At 54.4% G+C, this 21,572-nt stretch overlaps 1 protein-coding gene across 2 annotated transcripts; it reads left to right on the top strand.

Moving 5' to 3' along the window:
• The first annotated feature begins 13 nt into the window (after window positions 1–13).
• Window positions 14–21,169, top strand: CIB2 (calcium and integrin binding family member 2). Of its 2 annotated transcripts, XM_007173447.3 has the most exons (6): window positions 14–318; window positions 7,563–7,597; window positions 15,501–15,612; window positions 17,628–17,775; window positions 19,890–20,085; window positions 20,519–21,169. In XM_007173447.3, exons 1-6 carry the CDS (start codon window positions 268–270, stop codon window positions 20,538–20,540), a joined length of 564 nt encoding a protein of 187 aa, XP_007173509.1. In that variant the 5' UTR covers window positions 14–267; the 3' UTR covers window positions 20,541–21,169. The 2 variants fall into 2 exon arrangements, with proteins under 2 accessions (XP_007173509.1, XP_007173510.1); XM_007173448.3 differs by lacking the exons at window positions 14–318; window positions 7,563–7,597 and adding an exon at window positions 14,657–14,743.
• The last annotated feature ends 403 nt before the right edge of the window (window positions 21,170–21,572 follow it).

Genomic DNA, 21,572 nt, shown 5'->3' with positions numbered 1-21,572 from the left:
GCGCTCGGCAGCTGGGAGCTGGGTGCCCGCCCTCTCCCCGCCGCGGGGCGGAGTCGCCGCGCTTGGGGTCCGCTCCCCTCCTCCCAGGCTCCCGCCCCGCCCCCGCCGGGTGGGCTGCGGGGCGCGGCGCCTTGAGGCCGGGCGGCGGGTCCGGCGGCCGTCGGAAGCTGCCCGCCGAGGGGCTGACGAGGGCCGTGGGCGCGGGGTTCCGGCGGCCGCTGATGGGAGGCGGTCCCCGGGAGAGCAAGCGACGGCGCCGCAGCCACCATGGGGAACAAGCAGACCATCTTCACTGAAGAGCAGCTGGACAACTACCAGGTGAGCCCGCCGCCCCGGCCCCCGAAGCGTCGCCCCTCGGCTCCTCCCTTCTTTTTCCCGTCGCTTGCCGAGGCCTCCCGACAGCCGGTTCACCGGGTTCAAACCTTGCTTCTGCCTTCAGCTCGACGCTTGACCTTGGGCCGGTGACTTCTCCGAGCCTCAGTTTACCTACCCGAGGAATGAGAGCGCTTTCCACTTAAAAGATTCTCGCAGGCGTCCCTCGCTCCAGCTTCCCCCCTCCTCTCTCTCTCATTCAGACTTCTTGCTCTTGGCCCCAGTCTGGACCCGAACCCTTCCCCGACTACTCCTCCCATCGCCCACCTTGGCGCAGAGATGGAGTCCTTAAACGTAGGCTGGAGGGAGGACCCTCCCCCCCCCCCCCGCAAAACCCGGGAAGCAGCCCAGGAGAGTGAGTCTTTGTAAAGTAGAAATTAGCTGGGTAGGGAGTGAAGTGCATCAGCACCCAAATGCCATTCTAGGTTGGGGTCTCTCCGTCTGGCCCCAGCATGGAAATAATTGGAGCAAGAAGGCAAGCCAGGTCCCAGTCTTAGTGGTCACCTCTCCAAGCTCCCTCAGGCCCCCAGCAGCCACCCCCTTAGACCCTCCTGAGTCCCTCCACTTCCAGAGCCAGGGAACTGTCCAGATCAGATCCCAATGCCCTCCCACTCATGTACAAACTTTTCTGTGGTTGCAGGATGGAGCCCAGCCTCCTGGCTTGCCCAGAGCCCTGGCCAGCCTGCCCAGGCCCCTTCCCTGCCCTGCGCACTGCAGCTGCCCCAGAACTATCCCCGCGTTCCCTTGACACGCCGGGCTCTTTCCTCCCTCTCTTTGCCCGTGCTCGGGGATGCCGCTCCCTGGTCTCCAAATGATTTCACTTACCCTCCCAGGCCCAACTCTGATGCTTCTTTCCTGACTCTGCCAGGCAGAGGGGGCTGGACGGTGTTGTGGCCTGTGTGGAGTGTGCTTGGGGGAGATGAACACCAGCAGGGTCTCCACAGCTGCCTGTTGCCTTCGTGAATATTTATTTTGGAATCGAGCTTGAAGTGTGGGTCCTCTGATGTGGGCACAAGTAAAATAAAGGACCTTTTCCTCCCGGAAGTGCTGGTTGTCAATAACACTGCTTTCTCAGGGCCTCACGTGGAGGCGCCTTCTGTGTACCCAGCGCTATAATGGAGGCTCTCTATGCATCAACTCATTTGATCATCACAGGGAGGTGGATTATTTAACCCCATTTTACAGTAGAGTAAACAAAGGCTGAGGAGCCATTCGGTACCCTGCACAGTGAAGGTTCACACAAGAATTTGAATTGTGAATCCAAGGCTCACTCCTTTTGTTGGGGCTGGGGGCTGTGTGTGCTCTATGTCCTCAAGGCCCTCACTGTCTACAGAGACAACCCCTCGCCTCCAGTGAGAGGCAGGCGGTGAGTGTGCTCTAGGGGAGGGCACTAGGGGGCAGTGGGAGACCTGGAGGGAAGGGGGAGCTTTGCTTCAACTGGTAGGTTCAGAAATAATGCAGCGCTTGCAGACCCTTGAAAGATCAGTAGGATTTTGCCCATCAGGGCCCCGAAGGAGGCATTCCAGGCAGAGGGGACAGCTTGGGTAAAGACTTGGAGCTGGGCCCAGGCAAGCAGGTAGACCACGCTCAGAAGAGTAGCCTCGTGGGCATGGGGACCTGGGTTCCCACTCAGTCCGGCCTGGCATTGAGTTACCGTTCGGAGTCAGGCCCAGTGCTGGGTTCTGATCCTTTGCCAGAGGCTGGGCCTGGTGGGAGAAACGAGAGCTGTGAAACCTGAGAGCCCCACGTCTCCCTCCCTGAGACTGTCCAGCTGGCCAGGGCCAGCGAAGGCCAGCTGGGGGTGACCCCAGGTAACAGCCACCCCCTCCCCCAACTGATCTCCAGGGTTTCCTGCCCTCTTCCTCAGTCCCCAGGTGCCAGTGATTCCCAAAGTTCAGATTTCTCTCCAGACCACTTCTCTGCCTTCCAGGTCCAGCCCCTAGACCCCTCAAACAACCAAGAGCTCACCACCTTCCCCAGGACCCTCCACTGCTGTTTGCTCTACTATGGCCTATGTTTTCAGTCAAGAACGAGTCCTGTAACTCTCATCCTCTTTGGGGGCTCACCTGGGGATCCCATCCTCCATCTCCATAGCCAGGGCCCTGGGTGAGGCCTCTCAGTGTCGTGTAACTGAAAATGTAACTGCTGCCTCCCCACCCCAGCCTGTTCTGCACCCTCCAGCCACCCGCGTGCTGCTACTGCAATCTCTCAGTTTCTCACTCCATCCGCTTCTCACTCCTTCCCATTTTCTTTCAACAGACACAATGTGCATCACCAATGTAAAACAATTTTTTCTTTAAAAAGAATCTCTGGACCAATAGTTGCATCGTATGTGTATTAACTAATCCCCCACTGTGTGGGAGACCCTAGGGAGTTGTCCATATATAGGTCATGAATGCCTGGAGCAGAAGTATAGGGTCAAAGATGTGAAGGATCTTTCTAAAACATGGGTGTGACCCTCTCCTCTCCCTGGAATTCCACAGTGTCTTGGGATAATAGCCTGAGCGGAGTGCAGAGCAGACCTCACCCCGGCCTGGTCTGGGCTCAGCCAGCCTCCAGCCTCATTTTTACTCCCTCCCCTGGCACCCCAAGTTCCAGGCACACTGAAGGGCTTCTAGCCAAGCATGGCCTCACCTCTGGCCTTGTTCTCCTGGCGCCCTCCCCTCACTTCTTCATCAGTGCCGTCTGGCCTATCTTTCTGTCCATGCCAGGCCTCACCTCTTTTGGACAGGCTCCCTGATGCCCTCCCCCAATCCTTCTTGTGGCCACAGAATGGTTTATACCCAGTCATCACTGTCTGTTTCCCCTCCATCGCACTTCCTGTGTGTCCCCTGATCAGGCACAGAAGAGGCAGTGGAGAATGTTGTCTGAATGAATGAATACTTGTTAAAGCACGGCTCTAAGGAGTGGAAAGAACTCCAGGGATTCTGAAGTCCTGGGTTCAAGTCATGGCTGGGCCATAGATGCTGTAGGCCTTAGTAAGCCATTGTCCTCTTCTGGGTCTCAGTGTCCCCACCTCTAAAATGGGAATGATTACTAGCCCTGCTGTGCTCATGTCACAGGGCTCTTGCAGGGGTCAGCTGAGCTGTGTGATGGTCAGCTGGGCGGTGCTGAGGCTTGAGCTGGCAGAGCTGGATGGAGAGTCCACTCCAGCTGGGACTGGCTATGGCTCGGCTCAGGACCACTGGCACAGGCAGACCAGGCATGTGGGAGATGGGAGGCAGGGAGGCTACCTGGATAAAGTACCCCTGAGTTGAGCTTTGGAGCATGGAAAGGATTTGGACAAGCTGGACAAGGTGGGGAAGGCACTCCAGGTGGGAGAACAGGATGAATATAAGCTTAGAGGAGGAACTGTAGCCTTAACTGGCATAACATCTGAGCTTCTACTATAAAAGCCCAGCCTGCCCTGTCTTCTGCTGCCAGAGTCCTGAGGGCCCATCTCTCCTGGGCTAGGCCCCCTCCCTCCCTCCCACCCCTCATGATCCTAACTTGAGCTGGGACTCTTCCCTGAAGACCTATCCCTGTGAACTCTCAGGGGCCAAGCAGTGACCAGACATTTGTTCTCAGTGGAGTGTAGGAAAGAGTTCCTGCAGACCTATGGCTGTAGCTCCCTGGGCAGCTGAGTAGATGGAGGGGGGCAGGGTTTTTGTTTGGTGTCTTCAGGGTGGGAACAGACACAGAGCTGCGAGCTCTGAAGGGATGCCTTTGGGACATGGGGTACTGGGTGGAGCTGTTGCACAAAACGGGGTAAGCTGTGGCCTAAAGGCTTCCTGCATCTTATCTCATTTGCTCCTCTCACTGCCCCTTTCCAAGACGCAGTATCCCCATCTTACAGATGCGGAAACTGAGGTTCCAACAGGAGACTGAACTTGCCTAAGGGTCCAAAGCAAGATGAGAATTTGAATCTGACTACTAAACCTTTTCCTCTGCCATGCTGCCAGGCTACTCATAGCCCTGAGAAGCTTTTAAGGCACCTGCCATGTTCCTCCCCTATGAGCTGCCTCCCTGGGATGAGTTCCAGGGAAGTAAGTCAGCAGAAGAAAAAGCAAAACATCAGTCGACGAACAGGTTCATGGCAGCTTTATTGGTAATGTTGAAAACCTAGAAATGGCTGTGGCTAAATGTTCAGAAAGATGAGAAAGTTTAGGTTAAGCAGGGCCAATGCCTTCAGTGAGATATTCCCCAGCCAGTGAAATGATAATGTTAACTGCTGTGGAAGGTTTATATGGAAAAGTCTGGCCATTCATTCCACCAGTCTCTATTGAGCATGCACCATGTACCAGATATGGGAATACACAGTGGAAGCAGGACGTGGAGTTGTTGGTGTATGACGGTGCTGGGTGGACCGTGGCTCTGTTTCCACTCAGTGGGCAGTGGTCAAGAAGCACATAGGGGGCTTCCCTGGTGGCGCAGTGGTTAGGAATCCGCCTGCCAATGCAGGGGGCACGGGCTCAAGCCCTGGCCCGGGAAGATCCCACATGCTGTGGAGCAACGAAGCCCGTGCACCACAACTACTGAGCCTGCGCTCTAGAGCTCGTGTGCCACAACTACTGAGTCCACGTGCCACAACTACTGAAGCCCACGCACCTAGAGCCCATGCTTCGCAACAAGAGAAGCCACTGCAGTGAGAAGCCCGCGCACCACAACAAAGAGTAGCCCCCACTTGCCACAACCAGAGAAAGCCCGTGCACAGCAACGAAGACCCAATGCAGCCAAAAATAAAAATTAATTAATTAATTAATTTTTAAAAAAAGAAGTACGTAGGCCTGAGTTCCAGCCCAGCCCAGGTCTGCGTGTGCAATTTAGGGCAAGCTGTTCAACTTCGTTGAACCTCGGTTTTCCCATCTATAAAATGGGAAGGTAATGCCTGTTTCCCCCCCCCCCCAACCCCCGCCCATAGGCTAGTGATGAGGATTAAACAAAATTGGATATTCAGAGCCCCCACGGGCCAGCCCATGGTAATTATGGACTGGTTGTGGTGTGGTTCTCAGGCTGGGCTGCACGTTGCAATCACCTGATGGCTCTGAAAACTGCTGATGCCTGGATCCACCCTCAGGGATTCTGATGTAATTGATCTGGGCTCCATTGGTGGTGATGGGAGGGGACACAGGGAGTTTAAACAGCTCCCCAGGTGATTCTGCTCTAGAGCAGAGGCCCTCACACTTTAGCAAGCGTCAGCATCTCTAGAAGGACTTTTAAAAATGCAGATTGCTGGGCCTCATCCCCAGAGTTTCTGATTGTAGTTCTGGAGAGAAGCCTGAGAATCTAAAGTTCCACTAAGTCCCCAGGTGATGGCGATGCTGCTGGTCCAGGAACCACACCTTGAGGACCATTGATGTGGACAGATGTAAGTAGTTGTGGTAAGGGACTGGAGTCGTGTGAGAAGCTTTCACATTTATTGCCAATAAAACCCTCAGGTCAGGACCCATGTACTTCCTTTCCAACCCAGGGGAGATAGGAGAGAGGAGAGAAGAGAGGGGAGGGGGAAGAGGATAGGCCAGGGGGAAAGAGAGGAGAAACCAGGACCTCTCCCCATCCCCAGTTACGCCGACACCCCCACCATGCTGGTTGGAAGCGCTCTGGCCCTTCTCGCTGGCAGCTTCAGGACGTAGAACCAGCTGTGGGGCTGAGAGAGGTCTGTGCCTGGAAGGCCCAGCTGGGCGGCCTTTGCTGCCTGCTCCAGGTTTCTGGGGTCTGCTGAGAAATCAGCCCACACGGGCTTCAGCCTGTCTGAGTCTTAGGCCTGCGGGGCACAGAGTTCTTTGCCCATTCTGGGTGGGGAGGGGGCACTGCTTCCCCAGCCTGAGCCTCTCCTGGCCCCTACAGGGGAGCTATCACCGAAAGCAAAGCCTAGCCCCCCAGGAGAAGCCCCTATGTTTCCGAGAAGGGCCAGACTATGGGGGTCCTTAGTCTAACTCCCACCGAGCAGCAGGTGGCTCAGGACAGACTTGTGGGGCTAACTGGGGCCTGGAAATTGCCACCAACTCTCCCCTCTTCGGCTCTCCTTCAGGTGCCCACTGGAAACCCTAGATATGCATCCTGTGGGCCTGCTTTCTTGGGTCCTCCTCAATGTGCAGTGCAATTGCCCTGGGGCCCAGGGCTCCAGGTCTCATCCACGGGCTGTCTGCAAGCCTGTACCATGGCCATTAGTCCCTTGTCGGAGCCAGCTCTGGTCAGCATACCGCCCCAGGAGGCCCCACCAGCTCTGGGCTCTGGGCTCCCTCATGCTTCAACGACAGGCCAAGGTGGAGGAGCCAAACAGCAGGAGAGGAGCACGAAAGCCCTTCATGGTTGGACATTTTACGAAGTGCTGGGTCCTTTTCACCCCCATACTTCCCACAAGGCCTGGCATAGTAGCCTCATCACCAGGCAGGCGGAGCTGTGGACAGAGGCGTGACTGTAGGAGGTGGGTTATCCAGACAAAGGCAGGATCCCCAAGATGAGTTTATAATCTGGGTGAACTCAGGATCCGAGTGCTGCCCCAGCCCTGAGTCATGCCTACCTGGGGGTCCCCAGCAGCCTGCACCCTGGCCTCTGTCCAGATGCTGCCAGTTCCTCCCTGCCCGCCTTCCTCCTCCCCCTCTCCTCCTCGGCCCCTTCTTTTCCCACTCCCCAGCCTCTTCACTGCCTTCTCTAACCTCATCTCTTCCTGTGGCTTCAGATACCAGTTAGATGCTGGTGCTTCCCCAGTCTGTGTGCCTGGAACTCTCAGCCTCTGACCACGGGGCTGCTGCCTGCGACCACTCAGGACACACACCACCCACGACGAGGCACCATTCTTAGGGGCTGCAGCATGGACCGTGCCCCCTGCCGCTGGGCAATGCGGTGACCCTGTCAGTCCTCACTCCTCTTTTGTCTCCCGAGTTGTCTCCCAGCCACTTCCCCCGGGTGTCCCACAGGGTATCTCCTGGGCCCTCAAATCAATGGCATCTACCTCTGAACTCTCCATCTGCCTCCCAAATGCCCTCCCCTACGCATGCCTCCCAGCCCCCCACGCCACGCACTCGCTTCCCTGGCTCAGGTCAAAAGCTTCGGAAGGCAGCTTCTGGACCCACTAGACTGCTCCCCGCAATGGGCTGGGGCAGGGAGGGCTGGTAGTGACTCTGCTGCCCCCAGTCCAGGGCTGGCTGTTCCTGTGTGGCTCTGAGAGAGGAAGGACAACCAACTAAATGTGCATTTTCCTTCCACAGGACTGCACCTTCTTCAATAAGAAGGACATCCTCAAGTAAGTGTGGCTCTTGTTCACCCCTCTGGAGCTGGGGCGGGGGCAGGGGTGGGGCCGGGGACCCTGGGGGCAGAGGCAGGGGGCTGGGGGTGGTGCCGCACTGGCTGAGGACCAGCTTTTCCACCCCCATCAGCAGCCGAGCGCAGGCTGCTGTGGGAACTCGAGACGTCCCACCCCCGGCCCACATCCTTCTGCCAAGAATCTAACGTCTGGTTGCTGCATGCCAGGCTCCGTGGTGGGCGGTTTCAGGAACATTCTCATTTAATCCTCACTGTGCCCTTGTAACAGGAGAATCCTTTTATCCTCACTTTACAGGTGGGGCTTAGCAACTTGGCCAAAGTCGCCCAGCCAGGGACTGAAGACCTGGCCTCTGACTCCAGGGTCCTCTTTATTTCATTGCACCCTGGGACCTGTCAGACTAAGGGGGGACCCTGTCTGTTAGACTAGAGATCCCTAAGAGCCCTCTGGCTCTGATGTCCTGCCACTCCTGGGAGGTCCTAAAGGCAGGGGCATGGCAGGCAATGCCACCACCGCCCCTGAGCTGTCCACCAGGGGTCTCTTCCCTTTCTTTGGGGGTGGGGTGGGCCTAGACAGGAGAAATGAAGGGGGTTGGCAGCCTCAGAGCCCCAGGACCAGATGGTGGGCAGGACTCACAGAATGCCAGGAAACCTGGCCCCACAGGCCTTGCCAGGCCCCCCTCCTTGGGCTATCAGGTGGCACTAAAAGCCAGCAAGGTCTCAGGATCACTTTCCCTGGAGGTCGATGGGCAGGCTGGGGCGAGAGCCTGTTACACTTCCCAAGGGAGCTGTGGTCTGTCACTGCCATGACCACTCTGCTCAGACGGTGTCCCTCGGTCCTTCCTTTCTGCCCAGGCTGCTTTTCCAGCCTGTCCCCTGGTGGGCAGGGATGCCCACTCCTACCACCTTGGAGAAGCAGGGTGAGGGGCAAAGCCCCCAGGCCTTGGCATCAGCAGACCTGGGCTCTACTTCCCAGCTCTGACAAGCTTTGAGCCTCGCTGAGCCTCTGTTTCTTCTATAAAACGGGGATAATGCTACCTCCCCTGTTGCTGAGAGGCAGGAAAGCCAAGGTGTGGTGTTTGATAAATGGAATTTGGTCTGTAGCTTGAGTGAGGTGTGGGGTGCGCTTCCCATTTGGACAGATGGTCCTCAGAACTGTAACAACACAGTGGTCACCCTGGCATTCCCGTGGCACCTCTTACCTTTCAGAGTTCTTGGCCCAAATCCTCGTTTAAGCCTCACCACATTTGTCCTCTGTAACAGGGAGCTCCTGCCATCCTGACTTCCCACCTTTGTAGACGCCGGGCCCAGACTGCTTGTCCTGGGAGGCCCACCATCATTTCTGTTCTGGCAGCAAAAGCTTGTCCCCAGGCCTTGGCACTGGCTGCCCCGCTGCCTTTCTCCTCTTCCCACTGCATTCCTGCATGTCCTTCAAGACCCACTCCAGAGTCATCTACTCTGTGAGCCCCCAACTCCCTGTCCCCCAGCTCTCACACAGCTGCTTTTGCAGCCTTTTTAGGGGCTCTGTGGGCTCATGGCTCAGGTGCCCAGCTTCCCCCGGACTTGCAGTCAGGCAGGACACAGGCTCCCCATGCCTGGCACTGGGCACGGCACCAGTAAGCGCTTGAAGAGTGTGTGAGTGAAGGATGGGTAGGGTTGGCCAAGGGGAGAATATTCCAGGCTAGGAACAGCGGGGTCAAGGGCACAGACCTACTTCACCCTGCCCCATCCCCAGTGATCTTACTGAGAGCAGCAAGGTTGCCCTTGGGGGAGGAGAGTGGTTCAAAGGCCAGGCCAGGAATTGGATTCAACCTGAGGGGCCTTTGGGGGTGACCCTCGTCTCTTGGCAAATGATCAGCCCCAGGCAGGTGGGTGGTCTGAGCAGGGGTAGGGGGTCTCCTGGCTCCCCACAGCCCTGGCCTGCCCAGCTCTGCATCCTTCAGTGCCAGCCTCTGTAGTTCAGCCCAGGCCTGGAGTCCACAAAGGGGGGAAAGGACCCCTTCTGGCAGCTGGACACGCTTTCTGAGTCCCCCACTGCCTGCTCTGTCACTGGTTCCTTCAGGCCCCACCTCTGTGTTAGCACTCATTGGGGACCAGACCCGTTGCTTTTTCTGCAGAGTGGTCATGTGGGGAGGGGGAGGGGGTAAAGCCCCACTGGGAGCAGGAGCCCTGGGATCTGGTCCCCACTGTGTAGCACCTGCCATGTCTCAGTTGCCACCTCTGCAGCATGGGGATGACAGTGCCCCCTGGGGCTGTTTTTCCACAGACTCCAGTGGCTGGGAGGGCAGGGGTGACAGTGTTGTTCAGCACAACACAGGCTGCTTGGAGTTTTGTTGCCCACCCGTCCACGCTCAGGAAGGGTCGTGAGGCCAGGCAGCGTGTGGGATTACCTGTCCCTGGGGGACCAGGCCTGGCCTCGATGGCTCGATTCCAGTTTCAGCCCCCTCAATTTTCTCCAACCTTCTCTCTGGGCCCCAGCAAGAGCCAGTGTGACTGATCACCCCTGCCAGGTGAGCCCTCTCCACGCTGTTCACATCTCAGGTCCAGGCGGGACGACCGAGGCCCTGAGCCCAGAGAGGGCCAGGAGCGAGGACCCGGCCGGCAACACAGAGCAGGTCAATGGCAGAGCCAGGCCCGAGGCCCAGGGCCCTCCTCCCAGGGGCCTTCCAGCGCTGTTACCCCACCCCCACCCGGATGGTTTTCTGGGTGGGCTGCACCCTGAGGACTGACCAGATGGCGAGGAGGAAACGTGAGCAGCAGGTTCTTCTTTGCAGCTTGGGGCCCAGCTCTCTGGTAGCCTTGGGTCAGTGATACTGAGTCACAGATACCCATCTGGGCAGTTTTCCCCTCCCCTCCCCCGCTCCCCTCCTTCCTGCGTACTCACATACACACACACAAACCCGGGTGGATCCAGTTGCTCCCCAGGGCACAGCTCTTCCACCCCAACGCTGAGCCTGAGTGGGCAGCCCCCCATTCAGCCACCTTCTTTGCTATAGGTAACTCCCCTGCCCCCAGTTAGCCTCTGCGCCTAAGCACAGAGAGGCCCAGCTAGCACCCCGGGGTGTTTGCCTATTTGTTGCTTTATCATCTATTTTATTTTCTCAACCATTTAAAAACTCTGTATAATCTATTTTAATTACTTTTAATTTTTTATTTCACCTGTGATACATGATGACTGTAGAAAAATTAGAAAATAAAGCCAGTCAAAAGAGACCAAAAATTATCTGTAATCCTGCCACCCAGAAATAACGGCTATTTTTAACCTCTGGGTAAATAATGTTTACATATTTTCCCTTTGTGTGTGTTTATCGGAAATTTGGATCAGGTTGTTCTGTAATTTGCTTTAAATTGCTTTTCCTTAGGCAACTTGTAAAACTAGATAAGATAAAAAAATGATCTCACCACCTCTTCATTTGGTTGGACATTTAGATTTTCAGCTTTTCACCATTATAATTAGCACTGCAGTGCACGTCCTTGGGACACCATGACATATAGCCCACGCGTCTGGGATTATTTCCTTAGAATACATTTCTAACAGATTTCTGGATCAAAAGGTGTGGACATTTTTAAGGCTTTTGATTTTTATTGCTAAATTGCCCTCCAGCAGCCATGCATGAGTCTCCATTTCCCTACTTCCTCAATCACACTGGCTGTTACATCTCTTTTGTCTTCTGTCCCCAGATCGTTTATTGACTATCCCAAGGGTCTCAAACTCAGCTGTCTGTGGGGGCCAACATGCACTGCAAATAAATGAAGCCGTGTAATCTGACGGGAATGTTTTAGGACCAGGATCTGCAGAAATTGCTGTTCCTGAGCCCCAGGTGGTTGTGGCCTTGGGGAAATCCAGGTTTTTCATGTAAAATTGTTTAATCTGTAAATGTTGGCAGCTAAGTTTTAAAGCATTATTTTACATGAAAGCTAGACATGAATGTGGACCACCAACCAGTCTGTGACTTCCAGAAGAATCCATCTTCTCCCCACTGATTTCAAATGCTGTTTGTCTTGGACTAATTCTCATTTATATTTGGGTCTGCCTCTTCTATGCCAATGTCTATTCCACATGGTTTTACTTATAATAGCTTTAAACTATGTTTTAACATCTGACGGGACAAACATCTCCCCAGTTACTCTTTTTTCAGGGTTTTCCCCCCACTCTCCTATGTTTATTCTTCCAAACAAACTTTTGAATCAGGTTGGCAAGATCTCAAATAAATCGTTTGCAGATTTCAATTAAGAGTGTATTCATTTTACAGGAAAATGAAGAGAAGATTGCCATCATTACAGCAGTAAGCCTTTCCAATCAGGAAAGTTATCTAACTCCCTAAATATTTTACATCCTTTGGTAAAGCTTCATGGTTTTCTTTGTACACATTTCATATTTATTTTATACTTAGTTGTTTGGGGGTTTTTGGAGGGGGATTTTGTATTGTGAATTAGATCTTCTGTTATATAATATTTTTGAATAGGTGAATGCTGGTAGAAAAACTATTGTGTAGAAGAGCTACTGAGCTCTTTCTCATTCAAATAGTTTTTTTTTTTACTAACTTTTTTTTTTTTTGGCTGTGCTTCACAGCACGTGGTATCCTAGTTCCCCAACCAGGGATCGAACCCGTGCCCCCTGCAGTGGAAGCACGGAGTCCAAACCCCTGGACTGCCAGGGAAGTCCTCATTCAAATAGTTCTTAAACTGATTATTTTTGGTTTTCCAGCAAATAATAATTTTCATCCTCCTTTCCAATATTTAGATATACTATTTTATTTTTCTAATTACATTGACTAGCACTCACGGCGGACATGTTATATAATGATGGTGACGGTAGGAATCCCACTTTTATGGGAATGTCTGTAGTACTTTTATCATTTAAGTATAATGTTAGGTGTTGATTTGAGGTAGAGAGTATCCTTTTGCTTATGTTTGACTAAGGATTTTAAGTTTTTTATTGAAAAAATTAATATATACCTTAAGAATACTTTTTATTTTTATTAATAAATACTCTAAAAACTCAGTTCAGAAGTAGGTAAAGTAAAAGTGAAAGTTGGCCTTCTCTTATCACTCCTCTCCACTCCTGCCTTACAGGGACCATCAGTGTAAACATGTGGTGTACACTTTTCAGATATTTTTCTGTGTGCATACAACCATCTAGTCATAAGTGCAGCTATCAAGTTGATCAAAATATTTTTTGCTGCCTATTAATGTGATTTATAGTCACAGATTTCCAAACATTGATCCATCCATGCATTCCTGGAATAAATCCTACTTGGTCCCAATGATTTACCCTTTCAAATGCTGTTGGACCTGATTTACTAATATGTTATTTTATAAGATTTTTGCATCTGTATGTGTAAGTGCCATTGGTCCATTTTGGATGCTACCTACTAGGTTCTGGTAGCAGGGTTCTTATTAACTTCCTAAAATAAACTGGGAGGCTTTCACTTTTTTGCCCCATGCTCTGGAACAGTTCAAGTAGCATAGGTATTGTTTCTGCCCCTGGAACTTATGATAGGACTAATATGTACATCTTCTTGAATTCAGTAGTGCCCTTTATTGGGAGGAGGGGTACAGGAATTCAGTTCTGTGACAGTTTTTGGAGTTTTTCCCAAAGCGATTCATCTTTCCAAATTCTCCTAGAGTTTTCCTTAAAAAAAAAATTCCAATATCACTATAGGCATAGAGTCAGAACACATCTCTGTCCCAGGGCAGAAGCTGGCCTTCGTACCCCAGAAGACACCTCCTCAACTCCACTAATACCCACAGGCCTTCTCCCAAATCCTCGCCGCTTGCGGGGAGCCCCTGACATGACAGGCAAAACGCTAATAGCTACCAGTTGAGGCCAGGTGGTTTTAAATACTAACGCCATCCTTTTTAATCCTCACAAGTGTGAGGAGGGTAGGACAATCCGCATTTAACTGATAGGAAAATCTGTTCTCCAGTGGGTTAACCTACTTGCCCAAGGCCACGCAGCTAGTGAGAGGTGTAGGCAGGGCTCCACCTCAGTCTGACTCACGTCCCTGCTGCAGCCACCCCACAAAACTTTGAAGGTGTAAGCCAACCCTCAAACACCCCAACATCACATCCCAAATGTCAAGGTCAAGTGGGAAATGTAACCATTGCAAATACTATGGTCCTGTCAAAAGCACATGAAACCAGATGCATAAAGTGTGATATATAGTCCAGGTTCCATGTTTGGGGACAGTATTAAAAAAGGGCAAATTTTTCCTCAATGCCGAAAGTAAGAGCAAAGAAAGTCCTCGAATGCCCCTTCGTGGAGGGTCCCAGCTTGATCCTGTCACTCTGTTATCCGCTGCCCCCCTTTGACCCAAAGGACAGCGTTTGGGTTTTCCCCTCCAGGTCTGTGTTTCCAAGCCTTGGAACTTCCTTGTGATTTCAGGCCCTTTTATAGGAGCATGTGACTGGCCAAGTGGGCTCATGGCATTTACTTTGCGTTTGCTGTACAGGTGCTCTGAACCAGGTGCTGATGTGCTGGCCTGGGGCAGACGCTTAACCCCTTAGCCTCAGCTTCCTCACCGGAAAAACAGGGGTGGGGGTACTAATAGCTACCTCTCGGGGTGGTTAGGGATTAAACTGAGTAAAGCAGTGCACATGGGGTTAACCCAAAGCCCAGCACAGAGTGAGCATTTGCTAAACAGTGGCTGACATTTTGTGTGTGAGCTGGGCAAGCAGTGACCTGCTCCACTGGAGAGGGCTGGGCAGCAGGGCGACAAGAGTTGGGTGGACCCTGATGGGGGATTGGGTGGCTATGCTGAAGGGCCTGTTAAGGATGGGCCTAGGAGCATGTCACTGGGCCAGGCCACTTAGAAGAAGACCAGGGTTGATCCGGCTTTGGGGGTAGCAGGGAAGGTGGGCCCCAGAGATATGGGGTCACCCTTCCATCCAGGCCCCAGCAGCCCTGGGCCTCACCACAGCCCCCCGTCAATACCCCTGACACCTGTCCCCCTGTCTGGCAGCACTTCCTGGACACAATGTCATCTGAACCTAATTTGTACCTGCCTGGGGATGTCAGGGACCTGGACAACAGGACACAGGGCCGCAGAGGAATAATGGAGGAGGGGCTTCCAACTGAGACAGGGTCAGGATGTCTCACACCCTTGAGGGTCCACGCAGCATGTAGGTGGGCTTGTGTCCCAGGGCCCCCCGAGCAAGGTGGGAGGGTGAGAGGGAGCTGGGGACCTGACGCGTCAGCGAGGAGGACCAGGCCCAGGGCAGTGGGCTCCATCCCGACAGCCCCCAGCTGGAGAGAGGTTGTGGATGGCCATTCTCAGGGTGCTTCTGGAAGCTCTTCCAGAGACCCAACACTCAGGGCCTAGCCTGGGGGCAGGGGTAGCAAACTGGGCCAGGACTTCAGCAAGGTCAGGAGTGGGGAGCGGCAGGGGCGGCATGGGGAGGAGGGGTTAAGAGCCTCTGCTCTGGATTTCCGGTCCCGGGTTCCAGCCGTGGTCCCTGAGACTTCCTAGTTGTGTGGTGTTAGACAAATCACTCTTTTAACCTCTTCAGGCCTCAGTTTGCTGAGCTGTAAGAGGTGACATGCCTGGCACATAGAAGACTCTTAAGAGAGTCCAAAGAGGAAAAAAATAAGATCAGATGGCAAGCCCTTGCGGGTGGGGGCATGGGCAGTGGCAGCAGTGGCCGTGGTGTTGGTGGTCATGGGAACGGCCAGGACGCAATCTAGTCGTCAGCATAGGGGTCTGGGCAGAACTTGTCTCCCTTAAAAATCCCCCATCCTGTGGGCAGAGCAGGTGGTGTCCCCAGGCCCCTGGCCAAAGTGGGTCTCCAGCGTGAGGGGCCAGGGTGCAGGCAGGGTGGCGCCGGGCCTCTGAGGGCCCGGGGACCGCATCCCCTCCAGCACTTTTTCTCTGCTTCCCTCGCAGGCTCCACGCGCGCTTCTATGAGCTGGCCCCCAACCTCGTCCCGATGGACTACAGGAAGAGCCCCATCGTCCACGTGCCCATGAGCCTCATCATCCAGATGCCGGAGCTCCGGGTACGTGAGAGGCTGCTGCTCGGCGGAGCCGGGGGATCAGCTAGAGAAGGCCGGGCAGGGGGGCCGGGAGTTTGGGGAATATGCCCCTCTGCATGGGCAGGGCAGCAGGGGCACCCAGACCTGAGTTGAACCCCAGCTGTGCCTCAGTTTCCTCATCTGCACCCTGTGAATAAATGAGCTACGTGTGTAAGTAAATGAGCTTACTCGGTAAGGGTGCCGTGATTGGTGCTGCCCTGTAGTCTGCAGGGCTATCGGCCTGTGCTCACCTGCTTGCCCCTGTGTTAAGCGGCCCGTCTGCTGTCCTTGTTAGATCTTGCTTGTGTCTGCTTTTTAAGGTGATTTTTTTAGCCTCGTCCTTGCATGGCTGTTGTCTCCCACAGCACGGTCACCCATAGCATCTCCTCTCAGACTTTAACATGCGCAGGAATCACCTAGGGATCTTGTCAAAATGCCGATTCAGGTTCAGTAGGTCTGGGGGTGGGGTCCAAGATTCTGTTTTTCTAACAGGCTCCCAGGTGAGGCTTGACATAAGAGTTTCATTTCCCGAGTTCCTTACACATAAAATACACTCCAACGGTAAGAAAGGATTTGGGGTTTTAGGGCACATTGCTGTGGGTCTTTGCAAAGAGCCCCTTGCCAGACCTCAGGTGTGTGACTCTGGTGTCAGGGTGTCCACGTGGGGTCCACATGGCATCCACTTGGGGCCTGTATCCTGGTTATGACCTCAGTCCTGGGGGACAGTGAGCCAGAGGCTCAGCCCTGACAAGCATCCAGCCTGGCCTAGAGAGGGGCTTGATTCCAGGCTCAGAGGTTCACTAGAGGGTATGAAGCACTTCGGCAGGAACCCTGGGATTGTCTCTCAGCCCCCCGTGCTGGCCTGGGCTGGGCACAGAGTGGAGTGGCCCAGTGCTGGCCCAGCTGGGGTGGAGGACTCCAGGAGAGGTGGGCCCTGAGTGAGTTGGGATCAGAGGAAGGAGTCATTGGTATAATTCCCCACATACCTGTGGGCTGGTCTAGGAAAATTTACAGGAGCTGGGTGACTGCTGGCCTGGGATCTGACTGGCTCTCTGCCTCCTGCTGCTGGTCCCGGCCCAGTTCTCCCACCTCTGGGGCCCCACTTCTGCCCCCTGTGATCTTGGTCTGAGCTGAGAGCTGCCCAGGCCCTGGGCTCTTGTTGTAATACGGAAGAACCTTTTGTATTCTATTCCAAGTTAATCACTAAAGGGATGTTTCCTCTAAGCTTAAATTATACATAATGGCCCATCTCTGGGAACCCTGCCTCCCAGGTAATGAGCGTCAAGCTAAAATACCTCTGTTTAGCTCACAGAAAACATCCTGACCAGGCCCACCTGTGAGTGACTACAGGGAGGAAGAAATTAACACCTCCCCTCCAGAGGCTGATGGGAAATAGGAAGTGTTTGACTTTACTCCCTCCCCTTTTAGTATAAAAGAAGCCTGAATTCTAACTCAGGCAAGATGGTTCTTTGGGGCAGGAGCCCACCATCTTCTTGGTTAGCTGGCTTTCCGAATAACATCACTATTCCTTGCCCAAACAACTCGTTTCTCGATGCATTGGCCTCTCGTGTGGTGAGCAGTACGAATGTGGACTCAGTAACATTGTCTTCCCTTGCGTGTCAAGGCAGGAGCCTCCATGTACTCCCTGGGCAATGGGACTAATCCCTGCTCCTGCCTCAGAAGAGGTGATGCCTCCAGTGGGCACACCTTGGTTCTGCTGAGCCCTCCGTGCTCATCTGAACAATATAACAAGACATGATGTTTGCAGAGCTCTCACTGGTGCCAGGCTTCGTACCAACACCTTACATACTTTAACTTATTCAACCATCTCACAACCCAGTTAAGTAGGTGCAATTATTATCCCCATTTTACAGATGGGGAAACTGAGGCCCAGGGGGATTAGATCACTCGTTCAAGGTCACATAGGCCATAGCTGTTGGGCTCTGGGTTCCTCCCAGTGAACCTTCACCTATGGTGACTGCTGTGGTTGTTTTCTTCAGGAGAATCCCTTCAAGGAAAGGATTGTGGAGGCTTTTTCTGAGGATGGCGAGGGGAACCTCACCTTCAACGACTTTGTCGACATGTTTTCTGTGCTCTGTGAGTCGGCTCCCCGCGACCTCAAGGCAAACTACGCCTTCAAGATCTACGGTAACGAGGGCCTGGAGGAGGGGCTGTGATGCTGCGTGCGGGTGGTGGCATTCCATAGGCCACTAGTTACTGCTGGTTCCCACGCTGGGGACACCAAGAACACTCTGAAGAGTGCCTGTCCAGCACAGTGGCCAGTGGGGACAGCTAGTGCATAAGAGACATCTGCAGGGTCCTGAGAGCAGAGGAGGGAGGGACCCACTCCACCTAGGGCGGGTGGTTAGCGTGAGGGGAATTCACATGTGGTGACATTTCAGCATGGCCTCGGAGGACAGGAGGAGATTTGTCAACAGGAGAATGGGGGTGGGCATACCTGGTAGAGGGAGCACCACAAAGCACAGGGCGTGGTGAGAAGATGGGGAGACGAATGTGGTGGGATGAGGGCGGTGTGAATCTGGAGAGGTCACTGGGGCTGGGCTGTGAGGAGCCAGCCAAGGAGTTTGGGGGCCACTGCAGGGTTTCAGGTGGGGCCAGGAAGCCCTGTGTTCTAGAAAGATCACTCGGCATCCTGGAGGAGCTAGACTGGCAGAGGCCAGGGTTCTGGAGAGGAGGTCTCTGCCAGGTGGTGAGGCTGGGCTGAGAGGTAGGCTTCTAGGTCCCCCCTCCCACTTCTGCAATTGCTGCCAGAGGTAGGGTGGCCTCATTTCACCCCAGCCCAGCCCAGGACCCACTGTCCCCACTGGCCACCAGAGGGCGCCGAGCACCTGCGAAGCTTTTGGTTTCTCCTGTGGCATTAGGAGAGAACTTCACGCTGCAGAGCTCGTATGCTGTGAGCCTGACAGCAGCTGGGACTGGTGTCAAACCCTCAGACAGTGCTCACATGGGAACTTTGAGGCCCAGGGAAGGTCCGTCCTGGACCAGAGGAGCCACAGACAAACCTCCTGTGCCCAGCATCTTTCATCAGCCAGAGGATCCCAAGGCAATGGGGCCCATTGGGCTGCTTTTTCATTTTGTAGTTGTCACGTTTATTTCAGGGGACTTTGGTCTACATATATCTCTGCACCCACATTGTGTTTGCACGTCAGAGGCATGGTACCCGCCTTGTCTACCCTTAACAAACTACGCCCACAAGGTTCAAGTAAAAAGCTTCTCGGATTCCAACCATCATCCCCCTAATGTTGGACCCCATGGCCTTGCTTCTGGGAAGGCTGTAGTCTGCCAGAGAGGGGAAGTGCAGGGCACACAGCCAAGCAGGTGTGGGGACAAGTGAAGGGAGAACCAGGGCTCCCCTACCACCCTGGACTGGCAGGTGGAATGGAGAAAGGCAACTGGGACCTGGGGTTTGGTGCTGGGGGGAACTGGGGCCTGACCTCTAGCAAGGATCACCCACTTCCTTGACCTTAGTTTCCCTGAAGAATGAATGGAGTCTGCTGGACAGATAAATGGGAAGTGCGCTCCAGACAGAAGAAATAGCACATGCAAAGATCTGATAGTTGGGTTGAAAGGCAGTCGGAAGGGTGTGCGAGTTCCCTGTGATGAGGCTGTGTGTGGCTCAGCCCTCTGAACATCTTGCTGAGCTGTGGACAGTGCTAGTGCCTTTTGCGGAGTAGAATCAAACCATGTTCCCTGCTCTTTGTGCACAAAAGCCAACCACGGGGCCTCTCTCTGGGGGGCTTCTGAGTCTTCTGACCACCACGTCTGGCTTGGGACTAGAGGCAACGTGGTGCAGTTTAGAAAATATGGGTCTTAGCGTCGAACAGGCCCCGGTCAGCATCCCAGCTTCCCCTCCAAGCAGCCATCTGACCTTGATTCAATCACTCGGCCTTGCCAGGTCTTGGTTTCCTTAGCTTTAGAGGGAACACAGGGTCCACCATGGGGCAAGGCCAGGAGAGCCGTTTAGCCTGGGCCCAAAGTTCCCAGGAGGCCTCAGATTTGGACGTTCGAAGTGTCTCAGGCCGAGGCTGGGCTTGCCGTCATGGTGGGGGTTTGTGCAGATTGTGAATGCGGATTTGTTGAATGTGGTGTTAAGAGGTGCCTCGTGAGTGAGACCCCCTGGTCCCTGTCGGCTGAGGACAAGGATCCAGTGTCCCCAGAGTGTGCACAGAGGGGCCAGGGAGGTATCTGGTGTGACCAGCTCAGAGGAGAGTGGCCTGAGTGTCCCTGACCCCACCCCACAGACTTCAACACCGACAACTTCATCTGCAAGGAGGACCTGGAGATGACGCTGGCCCGGCTTACCAAGTCGGAGCTGGACGAGGACGAGGTGGTGCTCGTGTGTGACAAGGTCATTGAGGAGGCCGATCTGGACGGCGACGGCAAGCTGGGCTTCGCCGACTTCGAGGACATGATCGCCAAGGCCCCTGACTTCCTCAGGTGCCTTCCCAAGGGGCTGGCATGGGCAGGGCAGGCCTGAATGGGGGCCGCAGCCAGGAGACCCCACGGGGCTGAGGCACTGTCACTGCTCCCGAGAGCAGTGGTCCCGGCAGGCCCCGTGTGGGCCGGGAGGCAGGTCACGTTCCAGGCCCAGCTGCCCTCAGTGCGTGACTGGGAAGTCCTCTGCCCCCAGCAGGGCCAGTCTCTGGTGAAGGATAGAGACTGGGGGCCCTTTGGTTATGTCGGGGGTTGGATGCCCTGGGCACAGCTGGTCCTCCAGGCCTTCCTTCCCTCATACAGATTGTTTGCATCCTCTGCACCCTCCTGGAGGAAATGTCCAGGGTTGGGTGCGGGGCCTGGTTAGCTTTCTGCTGAGGACCTTTACCAACCCAGTCCAGAGCCTCTCAGTCCCTCTTGCTCTTTCTCTTTCCAGCACTTTCCACATCCGGATCTGAGGACAGTGCCGAGATTGCAGGGGCCAGAAACCGACCATCCAGCTCTGCTGCCTACACGAGTGTGACCTCCAAGCTCCCCAGGAGAGGAGCTGTGGCCTCTGGGGTTTACACCCACGAACATTTCCTTGGCCCTTTCAGCAAAAAATCCTTAACCAGGGAAGGGGGGATGTGAGGAGCAGGGCCTTTCCCAGTCCCCCTGTGGTCCCTCCACAGGCCTTCCCTCTATCCCCCCAACATTCCCCACACCCTGGTCCTCTCCCCATCAGAAATGGCCCTACTGTGAGGGGAAGACAGAACCCCTAACAGGGCAGGGGTGCTGACTTGTCCAAGTGCTGGGCAGGCACCCTGGTTGCCCAGGGCAAAGTGAAAAAAAAAAAGGACAAGGTTTAACGAGCTATGCAATCTTTCTCCAGATCCACAGCTGGGCTACACCCAACCCCGCCTGTTCCTTCTCCCCTGACCCTTCCCAATGTGAAGCTGTGTGAACAGTGGGTCCAAGGGCTCTGTCCCTGTCTCTGTCCAGGACCTGAGCACCACCCCATCTGCCCTCCCCAATGACGTGGAATCCTCACTGGTGTGTGCTGTCCACAGATGTGTGAACTCCTGGTACAGTAAAACACTTTCATGTCCTCGTGTTCTCTGGGTCTGCCAAGGTTAGGAAATGTTCACTGGTCCCTTTTCTCCTTGAAATCCCACCATTAGCAATTCACGTCTCTAAGCATTGCCTTCCCACTTTAGGCACCAACTTTTATTTCAGTGCTTATGTCCTTGAGGGGAAGACACATCTGTGCCCCAAATCTTCGAGTGAGCACCACGAAGAGATGTTGGGTGAAAACCGTTTCCATTTCCCTCATAGTGATAGTCATTCCGGTGAAGATTTATGGAGTACGAACCATGTATCAGGTACAGGGTGACCAGATCACATAGGGATGGCCAGCAAGCGCCCGCTGGCTGGCTCCAAAAACTGCCCAGCAGCGCCCAGTCTGACCCAGGCGGCCAGCCAGGCTTGGGCCTGCCTTAGGAGGGGTGACC

This window comes from Balaenoptera acutorostrata, chromosome 3 (assembly GCF_949987535.1).
Source record: "Balaenoptera acutorostrata chromosome 3, mBalAcu1.1, whole genome shotgun sequence".
Taxonomy (NCBI): Eukaryota; Metazoa; Chordata; class Mammalia; order Artiodactyla; family Balaenopteridae; genus Balaenoptera; species Balaenoptera acutorostrata.
The sequence above is the reverse complement of the archived record's forward strand: the minus strand, read 5'-3'. Positions and strand labels throughout refer to the sequence as shown.

What these genes read in the sequence shown, in the direction of transcription:
- CIB2 (XM_007173447.3), top strand. Translation starts at nt 268, where the DNA reads ATGGGGAACAAGCAGACCATCTTCACTGAAGAGCAGCTGGACAACTAC. An exon ending in TCCAGATGCCGGAGCTCCGG is followed by an intron (nt 15,613 to 17,627) that starts GTACGTGAGAGG and finishes TGTTTTCTTCAG; the next exon opens with GAGAATCCCTTCAAGGAAAG. An exon ending in AAGGCCCCTGACTTCCTCAG is followed by an intron (nt 20,086 to 20,518) that starts GTGCCTTCCCAA and finishes TTCTCTTTCCAG; the next exon opens with CACTTTCCACATCCGGATCT.